At 52.9% G+C, this 23,888-nt stretch overlaps 2 protein-coding genes across 2 annotated transcripts in view; one reads left to right on the top strand and one right to left on the bottom strand.

Annotated features, from left to right (window-relative positions):
* Positions 1 to 5,098: 5,098 nt before the first annotated feature.
* On the top strand, positions 5,099 to 12,574 carry TMEM37 (transmembrane protein 37). The gene is made up of 2 exons (XM_030326232.1): positions 5,099 to 5,149; positions 11,226 to 12,574. Exons 1-2 carry the CDS (start codon positions 5,129 to 5,131, stop codon positions 11,796 to 11,798), a joined length of 594 nt encoding a protein of 197 aa, XP_030182092.1. The 5' UTR covers positions 5,099 to 5,128; the 3' UTR covers positions 11,799 to 12,574.
* Positions 12,575 to 14,370: 1,796 nt separating this feature from the next.
* SCTR (secretin receptor) overlaps positions 14,371 to 23,888 on the bottom strand; it is a 78,914-nt gene continuing 69,396 nt past the window's right edge. The window contains exons 10-13 of the mRNA XM_030323701.1: positions 22,616 to 22,707; positions 20,614 to 20,740; positions 15,723 to 15,764; positions 14,371 to 14,643 (exon numbers count right to left, since the gene is read on the bottom strand). Coding sequence (XP_030179561.1) covers positions 14,473 to 14,643; positions 15,723 to 15,764; positions 20,614 to 20,740; positions 22,616 to 22,707 — 432 coding nt within the window. The 3' untranslated portion in view covers positions 14,371 to 14,472. The remainder of the gene's footprint in view (positions 14,644 to 15,722; positions 15,765 to 20,613; positions 20,741 to 22,615; positions 22,708 to 23,888) is intronic.

Below are 23,888 nucleotides of genomic sequence, written 5' to 3'. Positions count from 1 at the left end.
GGAATTTGTGTCAAGTCTCCTGATTTTTGTATTGACTTTTTTTTTTTTTTTTTTGCTTTTAATTAAAAACACTTTGTGGACAAAACATGTCCAAGGACGGAGGATGTAAGCAGCCAGCACATAGAGGCCACCGCCCTCCTCCTGGGGAGACAATCCTCCCTAATGAATTCCCTAGAGAATTTTGTCTCCTTTATCACTCCTCCCTCCCAGATCCTTTGACCCAGCGTGCCTTTCTTGTAAACATCAAATCTAATAAACTGGGGGGAGAGTATTTCCTGGGCTTCCCCAGAGCTCAGGCAAAGCCGTGTCTACACCATTGAATTCCCCTTGTCATCAGTCTGTGCTCACCAACCGATTCCTGCTGCCTAATCTTGATTTGCGGGCACTTTGATGTCAACGGGGTGCCTTGAATAGGGCAGAACACCACCTTTTTCAGGCAGGGATGGGATGGCAGTCTGCTCTATGCAACCTCTCTGAGTGTGTTTCGTTAACAGGGGACTGTCCCCAAGAGACTGGGTGCCTCGGTGTGTGCCAACAAGTCCTAAGTCCAAGTCTAAAGAGAAGGTGCTAGAAGTCTCCCCAGCACAGGTATGAGGTCTGCCTGGAAATCTTTGGCTCCTGGTGCCCTGGAGGGCTCCCATCTCAAGGAAGGACTTGCTTTGGAAAGCAGAGACCCCCACCCTCAGATGTCCCTGTACATCACTTCCCACGCCCTTCAAAAAGCATGTGCCTCTGTGTGTGTGTGTGTGTGTGTGTGTGTGTGTGTGTGTTTCCTGCTTCATTCATTCATTGCTTCAACCACAGCTAGTTCTCCCCACTTTCCCAAGCAGAAGCTGGTGCCATGGGGCTTGCTAAGCCTGCCTCAGGCCCTTTCTTCAGATGCAGGGTAAACATTACACCTTCTTTCTTCTGGAAAGAAGGTGAGACAGAGGCAGACCCCCTGGCCCCCAGCCCCACTAGAATGCGGTAAACAAGGTCTGTGTTGCAATCCTCTGCCTGAGAGGAGGTCATAATGCAGGGCTGGAGTGCAGAGCAGAGGAAGCAAAGGGCAGGAGGAGGCCTGGGTGGAGGGAGAGCCGGACTGGCCAGGAGGAGGGGGCTGGGAGAAGAGTAAGACCTGGTGGGTGAAGGCAGGGCAGCGGGAGGTGCAGAGGGGAGAGGGGAGGGGCAGCCCGGTGGTGCTGCTCTCTCTCCAAGGCCAGAAACCAGGCAAGAGTTGGAGAGGTCCGAAGTGCAGGGCACGGGGCAGGCAGGGTTAGTCATCAGCTTTCAAGCCACCCAGCGAACCGCAGAATCCCTGTCATTGCCTCTGGGTCTCCGGAGTGTCTGCCTGCCTTGCCCCTTAGACCTGGAGCCCCCAACACCAACCCCTCAGAGGAGAAAACTCCAGGGCAGGGATCTCCCTCTTCAGGCTGACATTCAGGGATTGAGCCCCTTCTCTGATCTGAGGTTCCCTGGGGTCGGGGACACGGGATGGAGGTGACCACAGGTTATCGGGCACTTGGATGCCGAGCGGTCTGCAGGGCACTTTGCACACATTGTTGCATGTGACCCTCAGGACGCCGAGATGGATACGTTTCCCCGTTGGGCAGTAAAGAGAGGCACACAGAGGGGAAGTGATTGGCCCAGGATGCGTCTGAAGCCTGGTCACCTAGTCTGCAAGCTTTACGGACAGTCCCTATCCTTGGAACCAGGCATGCGGCCGTGAGAGACAGTCTCCACTTTCAGGGGGCTTCTGGTATTTTAGAGCGGAAGACAGAAAATCAAGCAGCGAAGAGAGAAGTTGAGCTAATGACTAAGAACATGAAAAGGTAATCTAGGCAAGCCTGTGGGGGCTGCTGCTCAGGCTGGGGAGTCAAGGGAGGCCCCTGCCCAGCAACCCCAGCTCCGCAGGGGGGGAGGACCTGCCACATGGAGAGAACAGTGAGCACAGAAGCCCTGAGACCAGATGGAGCTTCCTGCCCTGGGCCCACGCGGCAAGCAGGCCAGCCAAGCTGGACCTGAGCACCGAGGGGTGGGCATGGGTCAGATAACTCCAGCCTCGAGCGTCGTGGGCTTTGGGAAAGGGGCTGGGAAGCCTCATGAAGGGACAGAGGAGGTGAGAGCAGAGGCAGGGAGGCCAGGCAGGAGGCCATTCCACAGGTATCCAGCTCAGAGATGATGAAGCCTATGGGCAGGAGGATGGATTGGACCCAAGGCACGAGGGAGTATCGAGACAGAATTGAGGAGGCCAGGGAGGAAGCAGAAATGAGAGGGAAGCAGATTTTAACCCTACAACCCAAGCATTTTACCACTGACAGAAACTTTGTCTTTTTCTTCCTTGTCCCTCATTGGCTAGGACAGTGGTGGGTACATAGTAGGTATTCAATTCATTTATGTATTCAGTGAATATTTATTGAGCACCTACTATGTGCCTGGCTCTGTCCTAGGCACCAGGGATATACCAATGAAGATGGAAAAGTCTTTGGCCCCTCGGAGCTTACACTACAGAGGGAGAGGATACGTGTGTGCACTCAAGCGCATGTGTGATTAGTGATAAGAGAAGGAAGAGGGGAATAGAGGGGGCTGTTTTTGATATGGTGGTCACGGTAGGCTTTCCTGACGAGGTGACCTCTAAGCCCAGACTTCAAAAGAGTGAGGTGGTGAGTCAGATGTGAGTATCTTGAGGAAGTACGTTTCAGACAGAAAGCAACAAGTCCAAAGGCCCAGAGGTGGGGGAGTGCTTGTTGACTGACTAATAGATCTGTTACTTGCTGATTCATTAATCAGTACCTGTGTCTCCGCCTTGGAAGTCTCTGAGAGCAATGCCTGGGTTTTTTTTCCCACCAAACAAGTGTGGTCAGAGGGGTGGAATGGGAGCCGATTCTTTCCTTTCTTTACGCCATCTCTCTTTCCCCAGCACAGGCCAGGCCTAGAAGTCGGGAAGAGGGAGGAACAGGTATTGAATCTGTCACACCACCTAGAGGAAAGGCAGAGACAGTCAAGGAATAAGGCAGGTGGTGCTGTCCCAGAGGCCACCCACTCACCCCCATGCTGTTTCTGGTTTTAATTCCTGGGAGTCCCACCCTATCACCCCACCCCTTGCCTCTGCCCCTGCCATGGCCCCCACGGCATGGGGAAACCCTTGCCCCTCTGGACGGACAGTCATCTGGTGAGTTATTTGCCTCTCTCTCCATCTCCCCAGGGGTAGAGTGGTACACCAAGGGAGTGCTGTGTACCCACTGAGTCCCAAGCCCTGGGCACCAAGGTACCAAGGATTTTAGAATGCAAAGGACCAGCACAGACTCCATCCAGACTCCTGGCTGTGTCCAGGCCTTCTTAAGACCGTAAAATGACAGTTACTTCCTCCTTATTATTCCTAAGCCATTTCTGCTTCTCCAGCTGTCTTGCTGACAGGACATGTTGTTCTAAATTCCACTGATTCAAGACTTTCTATTCTTACCAAGAAAGCATAACAGACAATATATCCCCAAACATGCCTGACCACACATGGAATCGTAGAAGGCATTTGGAGGCGCACAATGGGGCTGGATCACCCAACCTAACAGTTCTTCCTGATTTTTATTCCAGGCACTCCCTTCCTGATCATGTGAAATTCTTCAGGCCCCAGAAACCCAGAAGTTCCCTCCCACAGAGCATCCTAGGGCTCTGTAAAGGGACCCCAACAGGGCCAGGCCCTCCTTTCCTGGGTGAATCCCTCCTCTAGAGCCCAGGGCTGTGGAGGGAGGAGAACCTGGCAGTGAGGGACTCAAAAGGAACATCTAAGTGGGAGATTCAGACCACTGTAACTTTCCCCCTTTCTCACATGGCTTTCTGGGTTTTCTTAGCATCTAGAAATTTTCAGGTCCAGGAGAAGCGTAGTTATTTCAAATAGCCTTGGGTAAAGTCACCAGGAAGCTGCCTGCCTGCCTAATTGAGCCCGATCATTTCGTTTATCCCTGATTCAGTTAAGGAGAAAGAGGATCTCGCTTTGCCTTAAGCAGAAGTCGCCCTCCTCACAACCCCCTTAGTCTGGAATTTGTTGCCACTCCATTCCGGTGTGGGGACTTTATGGGCTGCCTCCTCTGAACTCAGGCCCTGTCAAAAGTTGAGGAAGCAAGGGGCACCTGGGTGGCTCAGTTGGTTAAGCGACGGACTTCAGCTCAGATCATGATCTCACGGTTCGTGAGTTTGAGCCCTGCATCAGGCTCTGTGCTGACAGCTCAGAACCTGGAGCCTGCTTCGGATTCTGTGTCTCCCTCTCTCTGCCCCTTACCCGCTCACACTCTGTCTCTCTCTCAAAAATAAATAAACATTAAAATTAAAGTCTCTCTCTCAAAAATAAATAAACATTAAAATTAAAAAAAAAAAAAAAGTCGAGGAAGCACAATGCCTTGTTGTATTTGCCTTTTCAATGGTCCCTGAGGCCAGGAGGGGAGCAGGTTTGTATATCCCCCTCCGGGGAGGAGAACAGTGATGCAAGGATGGCTCCAGAAGGTCCCACTGCGTTTACACATACTAAGGGCCTCGCAAGACCCCGATCTTTCACAAATGTTTTACTTATTATCCCTGGCTCAGAGACGTTTAACAAGCAGCCCAAGGCCACACAGCGGGTGGTTGAAAGCAGCAGAGCCCGGGCGCGTGCCTAGTCTCTCTGGACCTTAGCGCCTCCTCCGGACAAGCTGGGGCTGGGGCGGACTCCTCCGGCGCCCGCCTGGCCCTCCCTCGAGGAATCAGAGACCCAGATGTCGACGCCCCAGGTTCAGGAGCGGGGAAGTAACTCCCGCCCCGAAGTCAGCCGGGTCGGCCCTGCCCCGAGAGCCGGATGCTCCTCCCTCATTCTCGGGGGACCCCTGCCGGCTCGGGCAGGGTTCGCGCCCACAGGGTCCCGAGCCCTCCTCCTCGCCCCTGCCCGGGGGCTCCTCCGGGCCGCCCGCGCTGACTCAGCGTAAGCCGAGTCGCGGAGGGCGGCGGGGTCAGACGCGCCCGCCCCCGGCTCCCGGGCTCCGCTTTGATTGCCCCCTCCCTCTCCCCCGCCCCCCAGCCGCCCCGCTCCGCCCCCCGGGAGGGGTGCCGGGCCCCGAGCTGGCGGCGCTGCGGAGCGGCCGGAGGGCGCGAGGAGGAGCGCGCGGCGGAGCTCGGGCGCAGCATGACTGCCATCGCGGTGCAGGTAACCCCGGGAACCCGGCGGGGCGCTGGGCCGGCTGCCCCCCGACCCTCCCGGAGCGGTCCGGGGGTCTGCCCCACCGGGAGGTGGGAAGGGACTTTGCGCGGAACCCCGGATCCCCGCCTTGCCTGTCTTCTGTTGCAAGCTTGTGGGGTTCGCAGGCAGGTGGGCGGGAAGCAACCTGGGGGCGCTGCCCCCCCCCCACCTCCCCCGACGCTGTTCCTGCAGCGCGGTCTCCTCTGGCCTCCGCTCGGGGCCCTGCTAGCACCCGAGGCCCCCAAGCTTCTTGCGGTGGATTTTTCTGCCTCTCTTTGGGGTCACCAGTAGCTATGATTAGGCTTTCCAGAGGGGTCCTTTTTAAAAAGGAGAGGCGCGTCTGGGGTGGAGGATGGACGCAGTCCACTTGCAGAGTGAGGCTTGTCTTACATAACATGAAGATGCGACTCCGGGGAAGCCAGAACTTTCTCGGGCGGGGGCTAGAAAGACCATCTCTGCGCTTTTCCAAACGCATCTGGGGTGCTGGGGCGGGGACAGACTCACTGGGGCGCGCAGGCACTTAAGAGAGAAGGTTGTAGGGGCGCCTGGGTGGCTTAGTCAGTTAAGTGGGGGACTTCGGCTTAGGTCCAGATCTCGGGGTTAGGGAGTTTGAGCCCCTCACCGGGCTCTGTGCTGACAGCTCCGAGCCTAGAGTCTGCTTGGGATTCTGTCTCCCTCTCTCTCTCTCTGCCCCTCCCCTGCTCGCACTCTGTCTCTATCGCAAAACTAAATAAAAACCAGTTTTAAAAATTAAAATAAAAGAGAGAGAGAAGGTTGTGGCGAGGGGAGGGAGAGGGACTCGCATCCCCAAAGGTCTGACTTCTCACACTGGTGCAAGATGTTTTTGTTGGCCCAGAACCTACGCGTTCCTGCCCCCTGCCCTCTGGTGCGTTGCTGTCCAAAGGCAAGTCAGTGGCGCGACCGCCAGCTACCAGGCGAGCAAGCTGCTTCTCCGCGGAGGCATTTCACCAGCTCGCCTCCCCCAGAGTCTTCTGGCTGGAACCTTCTAACGATTAGAGAGGCTCAGTTGACTTTGCCTGCAAATGCCCAGACCGCCCCCCGCCCCCAGCTGTGACTCTGGTAGACGCTGTTCTGCCCAATTTATAGACAAAATAACTGAGGCCCAGAGGTGAAGTAACTTGCTCATGGTAGCCAGCCAAACGACATAGTCGAGATTCAAAACAGGACTTCTTGGCTGCATATCGTACCTGCCCTTTCCACTTTTGACTAACAGGAGAAATCGTAGCCACCCCCCCAAGCCTCCGGACACAGGCGTTTGGAGAAGGACGGCGAGTTGCATTGAGTCCCTTGTCTTTGTTTTCCTTCATAATCTTGAGTCTTGATGAGGGAGCATCTGGGACAGGCCCTGGGAAGAAGGGGACTGGCAGTGAGGAGGGTGGGACCGGGTGTGGTCTCTCCCCTCGAGAAGCCCGAGAGGTGCAGCTGCAGATCCTTGTAAATCCTTGTAAACAAGGATTTAGAAGACATATCTGGAAGTGAGTGCTAAATTAAGAGGTGCAGAAGCTGCAAGCTGGATTAACTGGCAGGGGCGTTGTGTGCTGGGCCCAGAGGGGCCTGAAGTCTGGCAGCAGGTGGAGGGGACCTAGTAAGCGGAGGAAGAGGGGGAGGCCGTGGGATAGGCCTTGGGAGCTGGATAGGCTGTGGGAGCTCGTGGGCGAAGCCCGGAGCCTCTGCCCCAAGGGTGGGGCGCTGTCCCAGCGTGACTCTAGTCATTGCTGCCTAGTAGCCCCTTAAATCAGCCCCAGGGACTGTTGTAAGCACTTGAAGTGATAGCTCATTCCAGTCCCACCAGACAACCAGCGGAGGTAGATGATGTTACCTTCATTTATAGGGGAGGAAACCCAGAGAAAGAGGGGATAAATAACATGCCCGGGGACAGAGAGCTAAAAAGCAGGCCGGCAGGGGTCATGCAGGCCAGTGCAGGCGCGGGCTGTGGCCCTAAGGACGGTGGCTGGCCAACTCTTTAGGAAACTGGTGAAGAAATTTCTGGTGAATAATGACAGGGGCCTGGCCTGGGCCTGCACAGAGTGGGCAGTGAGACTAGAGGCAAGTATGGAGGTGGGGGCTGGGGACGTGAAGGATGAGTAGTGAGGGGGGGCAGGTGGGGTCCTGGGGGATTGCGGAAGGGAAACCCTTAGCCTTGGACTCAGTGGCCCAGGAGCGTCAAGTGACCCTGTCCTACAGATCATAGAAATCATTGAGGGTTAGAGAGGGAAAAGAGAAACACTCACATTTTTTTCCTCCGAGGAAAGGAGATTAAAGTTCCTTGCTCAAGGTCCCACAGCTGCAGGCGGGCAGGGCGGGGGCAAGACCCGACTGCCTTGGTTCCCTCTTGTCCACTGGCCCTCCACTGACCACACTGCTACCAGCTGCCTCTCCAGGAGAGGGTTTCAGGCCCTAGGTCACTGAAAGCCAGTGGAGCTGCCAACAGTGACCAGTGTGGTGCAGGGTGGTGAGGAATGAAGACTCCAATATATATTATTATTGTTACTCATGTTATCAATAGTTCCCCAACACCTTTATATGCTGTCTTTTAATTCTTGGGAGTTTTCTTGGTGATCAGAGTTTCTTTGTTTTTTGTTTGTTTTTTAAAGTTTATTTGAGAGACAGCGTGAGCAGGGGAAGGACAGAGAGAGAGAGAGAGAGAGAGAGAGAGAGAGAGAGTGAGAGCGAATCCCAAGCAGGCTCTGCACTGTCTGTCAATCACAGAGCCCTCCTTGGGGCTCGACCCCACAAACTGTGAGATCACGACCTGAGCCGAAATCAAGAGTTGGTCACTTAACCCACTGAGCCACCCAGGCGCCCTGGCGATCAGAGAATTTAAAGGAGGCCCTGCTTTGAGGTGGAAGGGGGAAGAAATGAACTGACGTGAGCTGTCTTCTCTTTGATCCCAGTGTGATGGGCCGGGAGACTAAAGTCCAGTCTGTGCCCAAGGAAGGTGGGGCTGAGGGAGGGATGGGACATACCTGTTGTCTAGACAGCGTGATGTCTAGGGTCAAAAGGTTTCTGGGTCCTGTGTTCTGTGACTTGATTGAGGCCTTGCTTCCAAAGCTCTCCCATCCTAGGACCTTACCAGCCAACTTCTAGGGGCATTGTAACCCGGCCAGGTACCCTCATGGCTCTTGCTTTCCTGCAGCGGTCACCTACCCCATTTTGTAGATGAAAAACCCAAGGGCCAAAGAGGTTAAGAAGCTGCCCAAGGACAAACACCTTTAATGGTTTGTAGACACAGAGGTTTCAAATTTTCCTTGGTTTGTTTCCTAGTAGTCAAGCTGTTTTTTTATGATGAAATACAACACAGACTCCTGGACTCCCAATGTGTCCAGGTGGTAAGAAGGACCTGTCGTGGGGGCGCCTGGGTGGCTCAGTGGGTTAGGCGTCCAACTTCAGCTCTGGTCACAAGCTCATGGTTCATGAGTTCGAGCCCCGCATTGGGCTCTGTGCTGACAGTTCAGAGCCTGGAGCCTGCTTTGGATTCTGTGTCTCCCTCTCTGTGCTCCACCCCCCCCCCCAACCCCTGCTCGTGCTCATTTGCTCTCTCTCTCTCAAAAATTAAGAAAAGGAAAAAAAAAAAAAAAAAAGAATGACCTGTTGTGGCTGAGTGAGGACAGGGCCCGAGCGGGCCAACTCAGCTTCCCCTATTCCCCTCCTGCGGCACCTAGAACCCTGCATAGGAGGCAAGGGGAGTTGGGGCCCTGACCCCTGGGGCATCCCTCTACACTCTCTACTCCTTCCTCTCACCAGTAATACTGAGCCCCTAACCAAAGACCCTGTACCTGGAAGGCCCCAGTCGGTATTTATTGGCTGAATGCATCCTGGACATTATACGTTTGTCCAGGCAGCCGTAACAGGCTTTATTGTGATTTAGGTAGAGATCTTGGGTAAGTCATCTGGCCTCTGGGTGACATAGTTTCCCTCTTTATGCCACCTCCCCACTCCGCTCCCCCCCCCCCGCCCCCATGGGAGCTTCCTACTCTGCCAACCTCACAGGTTTGAGTAAAACAAGCCCCTGCTTAGGCAGAAGTGCTGAAAGCAAACCAGGTCCTTATTCATGTATCCCTGGGGCAGAAAATTCACGGTGGCTCCCACTTAGGTGAGCAGGTCAGCAACCAGTCTGATGTTCCTGCTGGGGCTCTGACCGAAGCAGGAGTCTCCCAGAGCGTGACTTTGCTTCCTGTCCCTCCCTGAAAAGCATGACCCAGACTTGCCTCCATTTGCACATGTATAGGGTGCACCCCATAGTCCCTGTTCAGTTTCCCAGCAGTGACAGAGCCCCATGAGCTGTCTGCTTACCTCCCAAAGCGGGGTGTAACCTGCTTCCATAGGCACTGTCAAGGGGGTAATTTATGACGGGGCAGGAGATTCGTTTAAAGGGAGCTCCAGGGGGGCCCGGGTGGCTCAGTCGGTCAAGTATCCAACTCTTGATTTCAGCTGAGGTCATGATCTCGAGTTTCCTGCTCTGCACCAGCATGTGGAGCCTGCCTGGGATCCTCTCTCCCTCTCCCTCTGCCCCAACCCCCTCTCGTGTTCTCTCTCTCTCTCTCTCTCAAGAAATAGGTAAATAAACTTTCAAAAAAGCGGGGGGCTGGGACAGGAGTTTCAGATGGAAGTGACAGTGGTTGCAGACCTACTGAATGCCCAGGACAAGCACTGTGCCAGGTACTGGGGACGCAGCAGTGCCTGCATGGGAGGCCCTGCCCTCTTGGTGAGCGGTGTCTGTGTGAGCTAGACAACATATAAGCACAAATCAAAAGGAAATGGATGACTGGTGGTCAGAACAGAGAAGAAAATAGGGTTCCTGACAGGAGGGAACCTGGTTTGGCTGGGGAGGCAGGACAGATCTCTGCGAGGAAGTGACATTTCCACTGAGACATGAAGAATGGAGAAAAGGAGACAGTCGGGGGAAGACTCTTGTAGGCAGAGGGACCAGTAGGTCTGAGGAAGAAAGTTCTGGGCTTGTCCTTGGGCCTAGAACGAGTGCAGCCGTGTCTGAGTGAGGGGGCCAGGAAGCGTGTGCTGGGAGGTGAAGCAGGAGGGGGAGGCAGGGCAGAAGGTGCAGGGCTTATGGTGTGTCGTAAGGAGTTTGATTCTTCAAAGTGTTTCTCTTTTTATTTTTTGCTTTCTGGGTTGGGGAGGGGACCCATGCCTGGGTGGTGTCCCAGGGCTGTGAGATAAGGGACACCTCACCGGACGCCTGGCCCAGCTTGCCAGAAGAGAGGGGTGGGTGCACTCTTCCAGGGCTGCAACTAGAGGCTGAGGGAGAGCCTCCGTGGCTCCCCCACGCCCAGAAGCTGCTAGACAGTTCAGTTGGCCAGCGCTGGGTGGGGTTCAGGTTCAGGCTGAGCAAGACTAAAGGGTAAGGTGCAAACATCGCTTTCGGTACTGAGGAAAACAAGGTAATAACACCTAGCCTGGAATGTGCAGAACCAGCTGGGTGGAGAGTAGGGTGAAACTGAAGTCTACTGGGAAATCCTGGGAGAGGGAAAATGGAGCCTTGTATTAGAAGGCTAAGTTAAAAAAAAAAAAAAAAAAAAAAAAAAGAATAAGATTCCAGTGCTTTTAACAACCTTCACAGTGCTTTAGGCAGGGTTCTTGCTTTGCATACAAAGAAACCCACAGGGCGCTGCAAGTTCAAGGTCACACTGGCCTGGTCTGACAAGTTTTCTGAATTCTGAACAGACTAGGATCTGCCACCTTGCTGGTCAGTAGAATTTGGATTTCTTCTTCATAAAGATCGTTAGAGAAAGAAAGGTCAGGGAACCCTTCGTGCCTGTGGTGAATAGCTGGACAGTCCGTGCTTCTGGGTCTTGAACAGAGGACAGGGAGCAGGTGGAGTGGGGGAAGGGCTCCCCAAGAAGGCGGGTCTGTGCTGCAAGTTAAGGAGGGGCTGGGAGGGAGGGAAGCTACTTGCAAAGGTGGGCTTCCCAAGCTTCGCAGGGGACGGCAACAGAAAATAAGGCTATGGGAAGCCGGGAGCGTGGGCAAGGGTTTCCCCTGACATGCCATCTGTGGTGTCTTCTAGGCCCAGAGGCTGCTGGCCCGGCGGAGGCCCCAGCGGCCCTTCTTGGAATCCTTCATCCGGGTCCTCATCATTGTGTGCGCCGCCCTGGCCCTGGTCCTCTCCTCCGTCTCCATCTGCGATGGCCACTGGCTGCTGGCTGAGGACCGCCTCTTTGGGCTCTGGCACTTCTGCACTTCCTCCAACCAGACGGGGCCACGCTGCCTCAGAGACCTGAGTCAGGCCCACGTGCCTGGGCTGGCCGTGGGCATGGTCCTGGCCCGCAGCGTGGGCGCCTTGGCTGTGGTGGTCGCCATTTTGGGCCTGGAGCTCCTCATGGTGTCCCAGGTGTGTGAAGACCTCCACTCACGGCGCAAGTGGGCTGTGGGCTGTGTCCTCCTCCTCGTCTCTTTCATCCTCTCGTCCGGGGGGCTCCTGAGTTTCGTGATCCTCCTCTGGAACCAGGTCACACTCATTGGTTTCACCCTGATGTTCTGGTGCGAGTTCACGGCCTCCTTCCTCTTCTTTCTGAATGCCATCAGCGGCCTTCACGTCAACAGCATCACCCATCCCTGGAGCCAACCAAGGAAGTTTTAGGCCTCCCTCCTAAATCCGAGGACGTCAGGTTCTACAAGAAAGTGTGGTCAAGACGGGACTTTTTCAACACGTGACCTCTGATGGGGGTAGGGGTGGGACCGTGACCTTGAAACTGCTGCTGCTTAGTCCATAACATTTTGGTGGTTGGCCAGAACCAGCCCAGTGGCCTTTGCAGCTGGCCTGCAGAGGCCAGGAGCGTCCCTAGTGCCACCAGCTGCACAGCCTTAGCGAAGTTATTAGGATGTTGATTTTAGAAGTTAACACATTTTAAAACTCTTTTCTTGAATCCTTCTTCCCAGGATGGGACTAGATTAGGAAGCAGCTTGGGTGACTGGTGCCTGGGCTGGCTACACAGCTAAGTGAAGTTCACCCTTGTTTTATTGACTGTGTGCCAGGATAGGGGCAGGTGGGTCCCTGGGATCCCCTGGGGTTGCCCAGAGCAGATCATTCTTCCAGCTAAGCATATCCAGTCAGTGCCTAGGACTTTCTTCCACCAGCCCAAAGGACCTCTGTGCACCTTTCCTTGCTATAGCTTTGGTCATGTTATTGAGGATTCCCTCAATGTCTTGCACATAATAGGTTTTTAAACCCTTTGACTTGATTTGAACCCTACCTTTGCGGTGGGGGTGGGGGTGGGGCATAATCCAATGAATAACCTCAGCCGCCAGCAGCCGGCCATCTCTGCTGTCTGTGGGAATCCTGCCTGCCTTAATTCTTCGAACCAGCTTCCCAGGATGGCCCACCAACCTTCCAATACACAGTCCTCCCTGAGGCGAGCATGTGTGCGTGTCTGTCTTCGGCAAGGGTCAGACGGCCTCAAGGTACCATTTTTGGCTCCCAGAGCACATATCTGGACCTGCTGGAATCCAGGGGGTAAAGGGGACTTGCCTACACTTGTAATGATTACCACCCGCCCTGGGGATGAGTGCAGGTGAAGGGGACCAGGAACCAGTGGAGAGTTCCATCCTTGCTGGCAAATCTGCGTTTTTGTGCAGCCAATTGCCCCCTTCCCAGTTTCTTTTCTGCCCAGTAGCTTCAACCATTTCATTCCACACTAGCCCCTTCCCCCTCCACCTGGTCCATCCTGGCTGCTGGTCACTGTATGGGTTTTTGGTCTCTTGCCCCACCCTTATTACTGCAGGTGCCCTTTCTGGGTGCTTCTATCTATCCCTTGTGGCTTTTTTTTTTTTTTAATTTTTTAAACTTGAAGTTTAAAAGCACAAGTGGGGAAGGGGTGGAGAGAAGGAGAGACAGAATGCTGAGCAGGCTCTGCGTTGGCTCTCAGCCCAGAGCCCGATGCGGGGCCCCAACTCCTGAACCGTAAGATCATGACCCAAGCCCAGATCAAGACGCTTAACCAACTGAGCCACCCAGGCACCCCCTGTAGCTTTTTAAAAACTTCTATTTCCAAATGCATGTGGAGTCCATGGAGATCAAGAAAGATGTCATGGGCCAACCAGTTTTTCAGAGAGCAGAGCTCATCAACCATACAGGCTGCGTTCTTGGCCCTGGAAAATAAGCACCTGGGCTTTCATTCCAGAGACCCTTCACAAGGTACAAAGGGGTGACTTCCTTGTCTCTGCAGTGGGGAGATGCAGGGGTGGGAAGCCAGGGCCCAGGAGGGGACAGCACTTGTCCAAGGTCCCCCACCAGCAAGATGCCTTTTCCTTTATGTTGGGGCTTCTGTCCAGAATGCTTTCCCCTGAACACTAATAGGCTGTGTTTTGTAAAAGGGTTCAAATAGTCCCATTTAATCCTCACACGGCTGGTGGGAGAGGGAGTGCCAATAGTCCAGGAAACTAAAATCCAAAGACAAAAAGGGGAGACAGATCCCCATGGGACAGGGAGACAGGCCCTTGCCCCCCTGCCTAGGAGTGAAGACAGACACAGCCTTGGAGCACAGGGATTTGAACCCAAAAGCCCTGGACTGAACTTGTGCCCCTGCTTGCTGAGTATCTTGGGCAAGTCACAGGACCTTCGTGAACCTGTTTCTTTTTCTGCCCAATGGAATCCTGCCCCCTTCCTGGCTATTCTGCCTCTTGGGCTGCAGGTGACTGTGAAAGAGGAGGCACGGGAGGGTGCCTTGTACCCTGTTGGGTTACTAAAAGGAAGCTGGGGGTCTTGGCGTCTCTCTTGGCTTCACTGACATGGTCAGGTTAATCCAGTTGTCTTGAGGCTCTAGGGTAAGAGCTACTGGACAGGTGAGTTGTAGTGAGGGATAAGGAGGGTCCATCTAGGGCCAAGGGTCTCGACTGCCATGTTTCCTGGGCTTCGAGCTTATTCCTGCAGGAAGGGGTAGGGAAGGCCAGCCTCAGCATCCTTCACCTTGTGTCTCGAGGGCTAAAGGAGAGCGGGCAATTACATGCCAGACCCATCCCAGCTACCATTTATTTCCCTGCCTTCTGGAACCCTTGAACTGCCCTTCGCATAACACAACAGACCCAAATCCCAGGCCCTCGTCCTGCCCCATGGTGCCTGTGCTTTGATCAGTTCTGAGGAATTCTCACCACAGCCCCCTCCCCAACCCAAGGCCCAGAGGAGGGGAGTTCCTGGTCACAGGAGAAAAGCCTATGATGTCTGCTGAGAAGACCGATACGGACTGTCCTGCAGCAATGTCTAGGCTTCTCGTGACCCATCTTGGTCTCTGTCCCATGCGTGGCCCTGCTGCAGCCTCTCAGATGACACTGGCCCTGCAGGTGCCCCCGCTCTGCTCTGAGGTGCTGGCCTTGGTGCTGTGGGTGAGGCCGCTGGTGCCATTGCTGAAGGTGGAGTTGAGGGCCACGGGGCGCAGTAGAAACTCACGGACGTGCCACTGCCGCCACTTCTTCTGAACCTCCAGCTGCACCTGCCCCCAGAGACCACCATCAGTGGAGGAGAGAAGAACCGACCTTGTACCCACAGTCCCATTCACCGCCCCCCCCCACCCCCACCCCGGGACCTCAGCATAGTCCCACGACTCGTATCTTCCCCTCTCCTGCAGGCCCCTCAGATTGGCCATTTCCGGCCCCAACATCCAGTAGGGATTGAGGGCCCCTCTCTCCTGGACACTTTCACCTTCAATCTTGCCGCCTGGGTCCCAAGGAAGGGGCTTAGGGCTGTTTCACAAATTCCAGAACTCCAGAATTAATCAGGTCATCACCTGGGACAAACTGGACTCCTTCCCATGAAGCCTCCCTAGCTCACAACTTAATCTGGGGGCCCGGGAGTTGCTCTTTGGAAATGTCCTCCACGGTGCCCAGCTGTAGCAGCCCAAACCTTTGAAGCCAGGCTTCATGCTTGAGTTTTGGAAAACAGGTTATTCCCATTCAAGTGTGGCGAACCAGTTTGATGGTCGACAGTTCTAGAAAGGCCTTACTTGTGTGAAGGACTGTATTCAACTAGTGGTTGGGCTGCTTCTGTGTGTGTCCTCCCCCAACTGCTCTGCACAGGAGCAGAGACTTCATAGTAAGTGTCTGGCCCTCCCAGGAGTCAACACTCATTTGGAGGGTCCTTGAGGATGGATTTGCTGTTACTGCCTCTGCGCCATTTTACAGATGGGAACACTGAGGCCCATTGAAGGGCAGTGGGCAGTGAGCAGGGTCACCCACCAGGCAAAGCAGCAGAGCAGTCGGGAGCCCGGGTTCTTGTTGGGGTGCCCATACTTCCCTCTTTCCTGGACTTGCTCTAGGGTAAGAACCTCCTGGAGAGAGCTTGTTAAACATTTTCAGGCTCCAGCCCAGACATACAGAATCCCCCTTGTGCTGAACTGAGGGTCATGCGCAGTAATTGTGTGAACTAGGCTTCTGGGTGCTTCGATGTTCCCACGAAGTGAGCTCAGGAGACCCAGCCCGCACCCCACCTCTCCCCACCACCTTTTCCGGGGAGCTCCTGAACAGGGACCCAGTGGCTAGGAAGCTCCTCTCTCCAGGCCAGCTGAGAACTCACCTCCCCATTGAGGAAGCAGTACAGGATGGCCACCACCAGGCCCTGCGGAGGGAGGCGGGGGGGTGGCAAGGCAGCAGGGGTCAGTGCAGGTACTCCTGTACCCAGCCTCCCTTCAGCTTCCCCCCCCCACATCCTTGAATTGCCAGCCCCAGGCTCACTTCTCCCCAGGAAGTGTCCCAGAGCCTTCTCACACCTCTCACCTCAGGGGGAATTGAGGCTACCTCCTCTGAGCCCCCTACTGTACCCCTGGCTCTGCTGGCATCATCCAGCATAGACTCAGCTCCTTGGGTCAAGGGCAGGGCCCCTTTTGTCTGTGAGCCCAGTGTCCAGCGTCGGGCATTGGACGCCTGTGGTTCCAGCAACCACAGAGTAGAAGCTGCTAACTTGGGCCCGTGGGGACCAGGCCAGTCCCCTGAGTTAGTAAGGCGGGCCATCTGGGAGAAGCAGAGACTGGTGGCGCCCAAAGCGCACTGTCCCTCAGGTAGGGGGAGGGGCCGGCCCCTGCGAGACCCTGGGCCTGGTGCGGGCTCATGTTCAAGATCAGCTGGAAATCCGGAGGTGGTCCACCACGGCCAGCTCTTCACACTGAAACACGAAGGTGTGAATGTGAAATCAGCAAAGCCCGCGTGCTGGTGCTGGCCTGCCAAAAGTGGGGTGTGTGCGACCTCCCCGTATACATCTCCTTGGTTAGGGGCCTCGGGGCTGTGTGCACTCTTATGTTCCCTGGTGTGATGGAGGTCTGTGCCTGTCAGGACCCTTCCTCACTAGTATCTGCAGCTTCTGTTTTCCCAGTGGTCCTGGCACGGAGCTCGGCCAGGGACTCTAGTCTTGAGATGCAGGGTTTGAGGCCAAGAGGCCTGTTGGGGACCATAAGCCAAGGGCAGGGTCTCTGCTCACCTCCTCAGGGACCCCTCAGGTCAGCCTGCCCTTCCTTCTGCCCTGCAGCTTCCCTGGCTGGTGGGCACCCTTCCCCTCAGAGGTCTGCGTGCCATAGCGCTGACCTCAGGGGGGCTCCCCTCCCCTTCCCGGTCCCATCCAGACCTGCCTTTACCTACTTACCACATTGGAAAGGACCCCAGAGGATGATGAACCAGCCCAGCTATGGTGGACTTAATACATACAATGGCTCAGGACTGTTGGCATTTTAAGAGTGACAAAACTCAAGGATTTGCTTTAGACTATCGGGCATCGGGGACTGCTACATAGAACAGAGACCATTTGGGGGAAGTGGGCGGCAGGAACGCCTACTCAAGGCTGCAGTTTCCAAATTCTGTAGCACGTTAGGATCGCCTGGGAGCTTTTGCCTAGGTTACCCCAAATCCGAATGCCTGAGGACGGATGATCTCAGACTGGGGCACCTGGGAGTCTCAGTCAAGTGTCTGATTCTTGATTTCATCTCAGGTCATGATCACATGGAGAAATCAAGTCCCGTATTGGGCTCTGTGCTGGACATGGAGCCTACTTGAAAATCTGTCTCCGAAAATCTGTCTCCTTTCTCTGCCCCTCCTCCACCCCTCTCTCTGTCTCAAAAAAAAAAAAAAAAAAAAAAAAAAAAATCCCAGGTGGTTCTCCGGCATTCTCATCTGGGAGCCTCTGTCAGCAGATGGAAAAGTCAGGCTTTAAGGTGAGACAACTAGATGTGGAGTTGTCTGACCTACATAACCGTGGGGTTCTGGGCTCTAGGGGCTTCACTGAACCCTTGCCAAAACCCTAGGGGGGAGGGGGAGGGCCCCGATTTTACAGGTGAGGGAACTGGGTCACAGGGGTTTAGGCAGGACTGGCCCTGTGCTTGGCCCAGAGCCAGTGGTCAGGTTGCTGGCTGTGGATGGCGCCCACCTCATGGGGCCTGGGGGTGCCTGGGCCTCCAAGATCCGGAGACACATTTTCACAGTTCAGGTGAGGGCCAGAGCCCTGGGTGAGGGAAAGTGAGTTGTGCCCCAGGTACATATAGGGCAGGCCTCCTACAGCCAGTGAGTTTAAGAAATTCCACAGTTTTTGGGGCGCCTGGGTGGCTCAGTCGGTTGAGCGGCCGACTTCGGCTCAGGTCATGATCTCACGGTCTGTGAGTTCGAGCCCCGCATCGGGCTCTGTGCTGACAGCTCAGAGCCTGGAGCCTGTTTCAGATTCTGTGTCTCCCTCTCTCTGACTCTCCCCCGTTCATGCTCTGTCTCTCTCTGTCTCAGAAATAAATAAACATTAAAAAAAAAAAAACTTTTTTTTTAAATAAAAAAAAAAAGAAATTCCACAGTTTTTATACAATCATTAAAAATGAAGTCTTTGAAGAATTTTAGTGATGTGGAGGCAACAGGAAGATAGAGAATTAGAACACACAAGATAGGACACCACACATTAAAAAAAAAAAAGGGAAACCACACATAGCATGACCTCAATTATATAAGCTGTGCGTACATAAGTGTCTTCCTGGATAGAAAAGAGACTTTAAAGAAAAGAAAAAAAAAAAGACGTAGAAGTAAACCCACCATCATTTTTAGCAGATTATTTCTGGGGCCATGAGATTATGGATGATTTTTTTTCTTTTTTAATGGTTCCTTATTTTCCAAATTTTCTACAACAACTCTTACGTGTACAATCAGAAAAAGCCAGAAGTATATGACAGGGTGCCTGGGTGACTCAGTCGGTTAAGTGTCCGACTCTTGATTTCAGCTCAGGTCACGATCTCACGGTTCGTGAGATCGAGCCCCGCGTGGGGCTCAGTGCTGACAGCACAGAGCCTGCTTGGGATTCTCTCTCTCAAAATAAACACTAAAATAAAAGTATATGCCGTTGATAATGTATTGTGGTTCTGTGTGTGTTCGTTCAGCCCCTGTCTTTTAGAGATTCGGACTAGAATATTCACATTTGAATAAAACAGTCTTTGATTAAAATGAGGGGGACATGGAGGAGGAAGCAGCTGGGGACAGACATGAAACATACCCTCCTTGACTGGGCAATGACTACATGGGGGCTCACTATCTACTATTCTCTTTAATATATGGAAGAAATTTTCTATAATATAGAATTTTTAAAATATATACATTATATAAAATATACATGGGTAATAGATAATCAAGTGATATATGTTTGTGTGTGAGCAAAGTTTAAAAAAACCTTAACGATCCATTTTCTTTGTAAACATAGAATGTTTCTGTGAGAACATTCTGAAAGTGCTTTTGGGTTTTCTCTTGACAAGCCATTTCCTTAGAGAGAAACCAAATGGCCCAGCCCCAGCCACAAGCCCCAACTCCAGGGGACAGGAAGTTCCCTTTCTGTGCAGGGAGGCAGACACGGGTATCTGTGCTCTCAGTGAGGTCACTACCCACTTCTGGAAGCCAGGTCATGGCCTTCCACCCATGTGGACCTGGAATCCACCACCTGCTGAATGGGCCATTGTGAGCCCAGCCTTCCCACACATTACAAGAGCAGGTGGACACGGAAACTCTGGATGAAGAAACGAAGAATGTGGATTACATAAGAGGCTGGGTTCTCTGGAGCCTGGGGCACCGGCAGGGAGCTCTGGGCAGAGGGGACAGCCCTGGGGTAGGGTCTGAAGGCAGGGTGTGGAGAAGACCTGACTCTACTCAATGACGTGTGCCCAGTGATGTGTCCTCCCCGGAACCTGAAAGTGACAGAAGAGTGACCCCGGCCTCACCCACCCTGAACTGAACTCAGGCAACAAGGGAGACTCTGAGCCCCGTCCTGAGACCAAAGCCTCCCCAGTGAGGAGGACTTTGCAGGATAATCAATCTTGTTGCGGACAGGCTGGCTTCTTTAGGAAAATCCGCTGGGAGAAATTTCTCTCAGGCCCTGAAGCCTATAATCTCTAGGCTCTTCCTGGGAATTTGCTTGTTTCCATTGCGGATATTATAAATCTTAGAACAGACTGTGTTTCTGTTTTTGCTCTGGCTACTGGAAATCTCTAAGTTCTCCCACCTTCCTAGCACTCTCCTGAATTTGCTTCTCTGTATGAACTCAATTCTGGTTTTTATTTTTATTTTTTTCACCGATCCTTCACTACCTTTTTTTTTTCTTTTCTTTTTTTGTCCTCTGTATGGTTTTCCTGAAAGCTACATCATATTATTTTTGGAAGGAGACAGCGATGAGTAAACAAAATAACACTGTGACGTTTGGGATTCATGTTAAGAGTCCTTCTGTCTAAACACGTTTACTGTTTTGTTTTGTTCTTAAGCCTCACAACATCTCGAATGAATAGGTAGGTTGCTTTCTTCCCTCACTTTCTTTCTTCCTTTTTTATTTTTAGGTTGGGTATTATTCTCAGTAAGTTGTGTATGCATGCAAGTTTCAGAGTCAAATGATTGCTGTCACAAAACAACAGCAGCCTCCTAACACCCCTGCCCCCATTTCCTGTTCCTCAGAGGCAACTACTTGGAATTCTTTTCACTGGTTCTGAAGAATATGCTGATGATGTTACTTCTGGATTTTTCGGTTTGGGGCATTTTTTATGGACTTCCCAGTATGAAGACGAAGATATTATTCTCTTTCAGATGCCCTCTCCCTCATTCCCACAATGTTCCTCTTCCTGCCCTGCTTTTTGATGGCTCAGCCATAGCCCTCAGCAGTAAGGCTATTTTGACTACCTATAAACTGTGGAGAGGTGTGCAATGCAGTATGTGGGGTTATTTTTCCCTTTCGTCTTCCCTGGAGTCAGTCTCTCTCCTTAGTTTTACCTCCCACCCCCATCTGACTGGTAGGGAACTTGGGTCCCACAGCACAGTGAGGTCCTGCCCAGCTTCTCTTGGATGTCGGCCAAAGCAGGCACCCCAAAACCCCCTGCTGGACCCTTCTGGGAAGACCTGGCTTGCCGCCTCTGTGGTCTCCATTTCTCTTTAAGGAAAGAGAGAACTCCCGAAAGTCACAGTCCCGCGAAACTTACCTGGAACGAGCCAAGGGCCAATTCAAAGAACAGCTGGACCTCCATGGCATCTTCTGGGGAGAAGGCGAAGATGATGTAGTGGACTCCGAAGAGGGGGATCAGCAGGAGGGTAGACTTGGCCAGGCGCCTACAGACACAGACCCAGACCCGCTGCGGTGTCCTGCCCCCTTCCCCTAGGGCACGGCTCCACACACCCAACCTGCCTGACTGCAGGAGGCCAGCGGAGGGCCCCCCCCCCAACCTTTGTGGTTTGACTTTTCATTCTAGAGAATTTCTAACTCCCACATACCCACCACCCATGGCCAGTCCCCAAAATACCTGATTACGCACCCCTATCGGCAAATAACATTTGGACACAAACCCACCCAAACAACTTTATTATTTATAAATGATGTGCATGTGTTATTTAACATATTATTCGCAAAGCCAGGATTCTTTTTTTTTTTTTTTTTTTTTATAATAAATACCTATAAGGAGATGTGCTTTTTTTTTCTTCCCAGATTAGGGATGCTAAATTTAGCAAATAAAAAATACAGGATGCCCAGTTCAATTTGAATTTCAGACAAACAAAGGATCATATTTTTTTGAGTAAGTAACTAAAACACTATTTGTTGTTTATCCAAAATTCACACTGAACTGGGCATCCTGTATTCCATCTTGCAGCTTTATCCTGAATCCCCGGCTCCAGCTTACTCTGGACACCACTGCTCTAAAGATGTCCTGGAGAATCTGTCACCAAGTAATCCAACTCACTGCCGGATTCTCAAAGCTCAGAACCTCACAGAGAAAGCCCTTGCTGGACACTGATTTGTCTTTAACCGTCTGTGCTGAATTACATCTCCCCAGCCCCAATTCATAAATTGAAGCCCTAACTACAGGACCTCAGAAATACCTATCTCTGGGGCGCCTGGGTGGCGCAGTCGGTTAAGCGTCCGACTTCAGCCAGGTCACGATCTCGCGGTCTGTGAGTTCGAGCCCCGCGTCGGGCTCTGGGCTGATGGCTCGGAGCCTGGAGCCTGTTTCCGATTCTGTGTCTCCCTCTCTCTCTGCCCCTCCCCCGTTCATGCTCTGTCTCTCTCTGTCCCAAAAATAATAAACATTGAAAAAAAAAAATTTAAAAAAAAAAAAAAAAAAAAAAAGGATGGGACCTTAGTCCAATCAACTGGCGTCCTTTTTTTTAAATTTTTTTTTCAACGTTTTTTATTTATTTTTGGGACAGAGAGACAGAGCATGAACGGGGGAGGGGCAGAGAGAGAGGGAGACACAGAATCGGAAACAGGCTCCAGGCTCCGAGCCATCAGCCCAGAGCCCGACTCAGGGCTCGAACTCACAGACCGCGAGATCGTGACCTGGCTGAAGTCGGACGCTTAACCGACTGCGCCACCCAGGCGCCCCACAACTGGCGTCCTTTTAAGAAGAGGAAGAGACACCTCTGAGCACAGACAAAAGGACCCAGGGAGAAGGCAGCCATCTACAAGGCAAGGAGAGGGGCCTCAGAGGAAACCAGTCCTGCCGGCACCTTGACCTTGGGTTTCCAGCCTCCAGAACTGCCAGTAAGTTTCTCTTCTTTAAGCCACCCAGTGTGTGGTTATGTTATGGTAGACCTAGCAAACTAGTACAGCATCATCTCCCGTCAACTTCTTAAAGGTTTCAGAGTATTTCTGGATCACATATCTTGAAAATCTGATGAAGGCCATTCTCCCTTGAACAATACACAGACCTATATTGATGTCCCTGAAGCTGGGTCCCCGAAACCCATCAGGAGAGTCCCTGGCGTTGCCCCAAGCACAAATCTCTGCTTCCTGGGATCCTGAGAGATTTCTTATCTTCCCACCACTGGGCAGCCTTCTCAGGCTGCACAAAGGACCCATCCCACCCCCCACCCCGCCCCCATTCCTATTTACATTTGTAACCTCCCAGGAACTAGGTCCAGTTGGGTCAACAATAGGTGCTCAGGAAATACGTGCTGACTGAGCAAGCCTTGTCTTTGCCTTCCACTTACTTATAATGGTTTGCTTCATTTCCTCTTGTCTCTTGGGTTCTCAGTTTTCTCATCAGGATTCTTAGGATGTTTATAAAAAGGATGAAATTAATCTGTAAAACACAAGACAGAGGTGGGGCTGAAGGTGATCGCCACCCCTCCAGGCCCCTGACTCCTGGACCTGAGGGCAGAGAAGGCACTGCAGGCCACACCCGAGACTGCACCACTGTGCCTCCCCTCACCTGCCCCACAGTCCTGGTGGAGCAAACCTATGGGAGGGGATGACTGACCCGGCACCCGCTCCTACCCCCTGGCTGCTGGAGCTCTGAGGTCTGCTCAGTTGCCATCAGGGATTATTCACACTGGGGGTGCATTGAAACCCCTGGGGACCTTGTTAAAAGGCAGGTTTCAGGTGATCTGAAAGTCTATATTTCCATCAAGCTCTAGATGATGTCAAAGCTGGTCCTCAACTACACTTTGAGTAGCACGGCTTTCTTCCAGCAGAGGTTTTGTTGTTGTCATTTTTTTTTTTTTAATTTTTTTTCAACGTTTTTTATTTATTTTTGGGACAGAGAGAGACAGAGCATGAACGGGGGAGAGGCAGAGAGAGAGGGAGACACAGAATCGGAAACAGGCTCCAGGCTCCGAGCCATCAGCCCAGAGCCTGACGCGGGGCTCGAACTCACGGACCGCGAGATCGTGACCTGGCTGAAGTCGGACACTTAACCGACTGCGCCACCCAGGGGCCCCATGTTGTTGTCATTTTAATGTTTATTTATTTTGAGAGAGAGAGAGAGAGAAAGCTCAAACAGGGGAGGGGCAGAGAGACGGGGCAAGAGAGAATCCCAAGCAGGTTCTGCACTGCCAGTGCAGAGCCCGATGTGGGGCTCGAACTTACGAGCCCTGAGATCATGACCTCAGCCAAAACCAACAGGCAGATGCTTAACAACTGAGCCACCCAGGTGCCCCACCAGCAGAGGTTCTTAAGGTTTAGGGTATTGACTGGGGGGTGGGGGTGGGGTCCCAAGGCTATAGGTCAGTAAATCTGGGGTGGGGCCCAAGAATTTGCACTTTTAACAAGCTTCCAGGTGATGGTGAAGCTGCCGGCCTGGGGACCATACTTTGAGAACCACTGCCTCAGAGCCTTATAGCCTCACTTTGCAGTTCAATCACCAACTCCAGGAAGCCACCCTTGATCACCTCTTTTCCTGATATATTGCAGTGAGGGATCATGTCGCTGTGTAAGCACCTGAAATGTTTGAAAGAGGACAAACGCATGCGTCTGTCAAACTTG

The sequence above is a fragment of the Lynx canadensis genome, chromosome C1, assembly GCF_007474595.2.
Source record: "Lynx canadensis isolate LIC74 chromosome C1, mLynCan4.pri.v2, whole genome shotgun sequence".
NCBI lineage: Eukaryota > Metazoa > Chordata > Mammalia > Carnivora > Felidae > Lynx > Lynx canadensis.
Note: the sequence above shows the minus strand (reverse complement) of the source record. Positions and strands in the feature narration are given on the sequence as shown.

Excerpts from the sequence above, each read along its gene's own strand:
- TMEM37 (XM_030326232.1), top strand. The coding sequence starts at position 5,129 with ATGACTGCCATCGCGGTGCAG. Across the intron at positions 5,150-11,225 it reads TGACTGCCATCGCGGTGCAG|GCCCAGAGGCTGCTGGCCCG; the intron begins GTAACCCCGGGA and ends GGTGTCTTCTAG.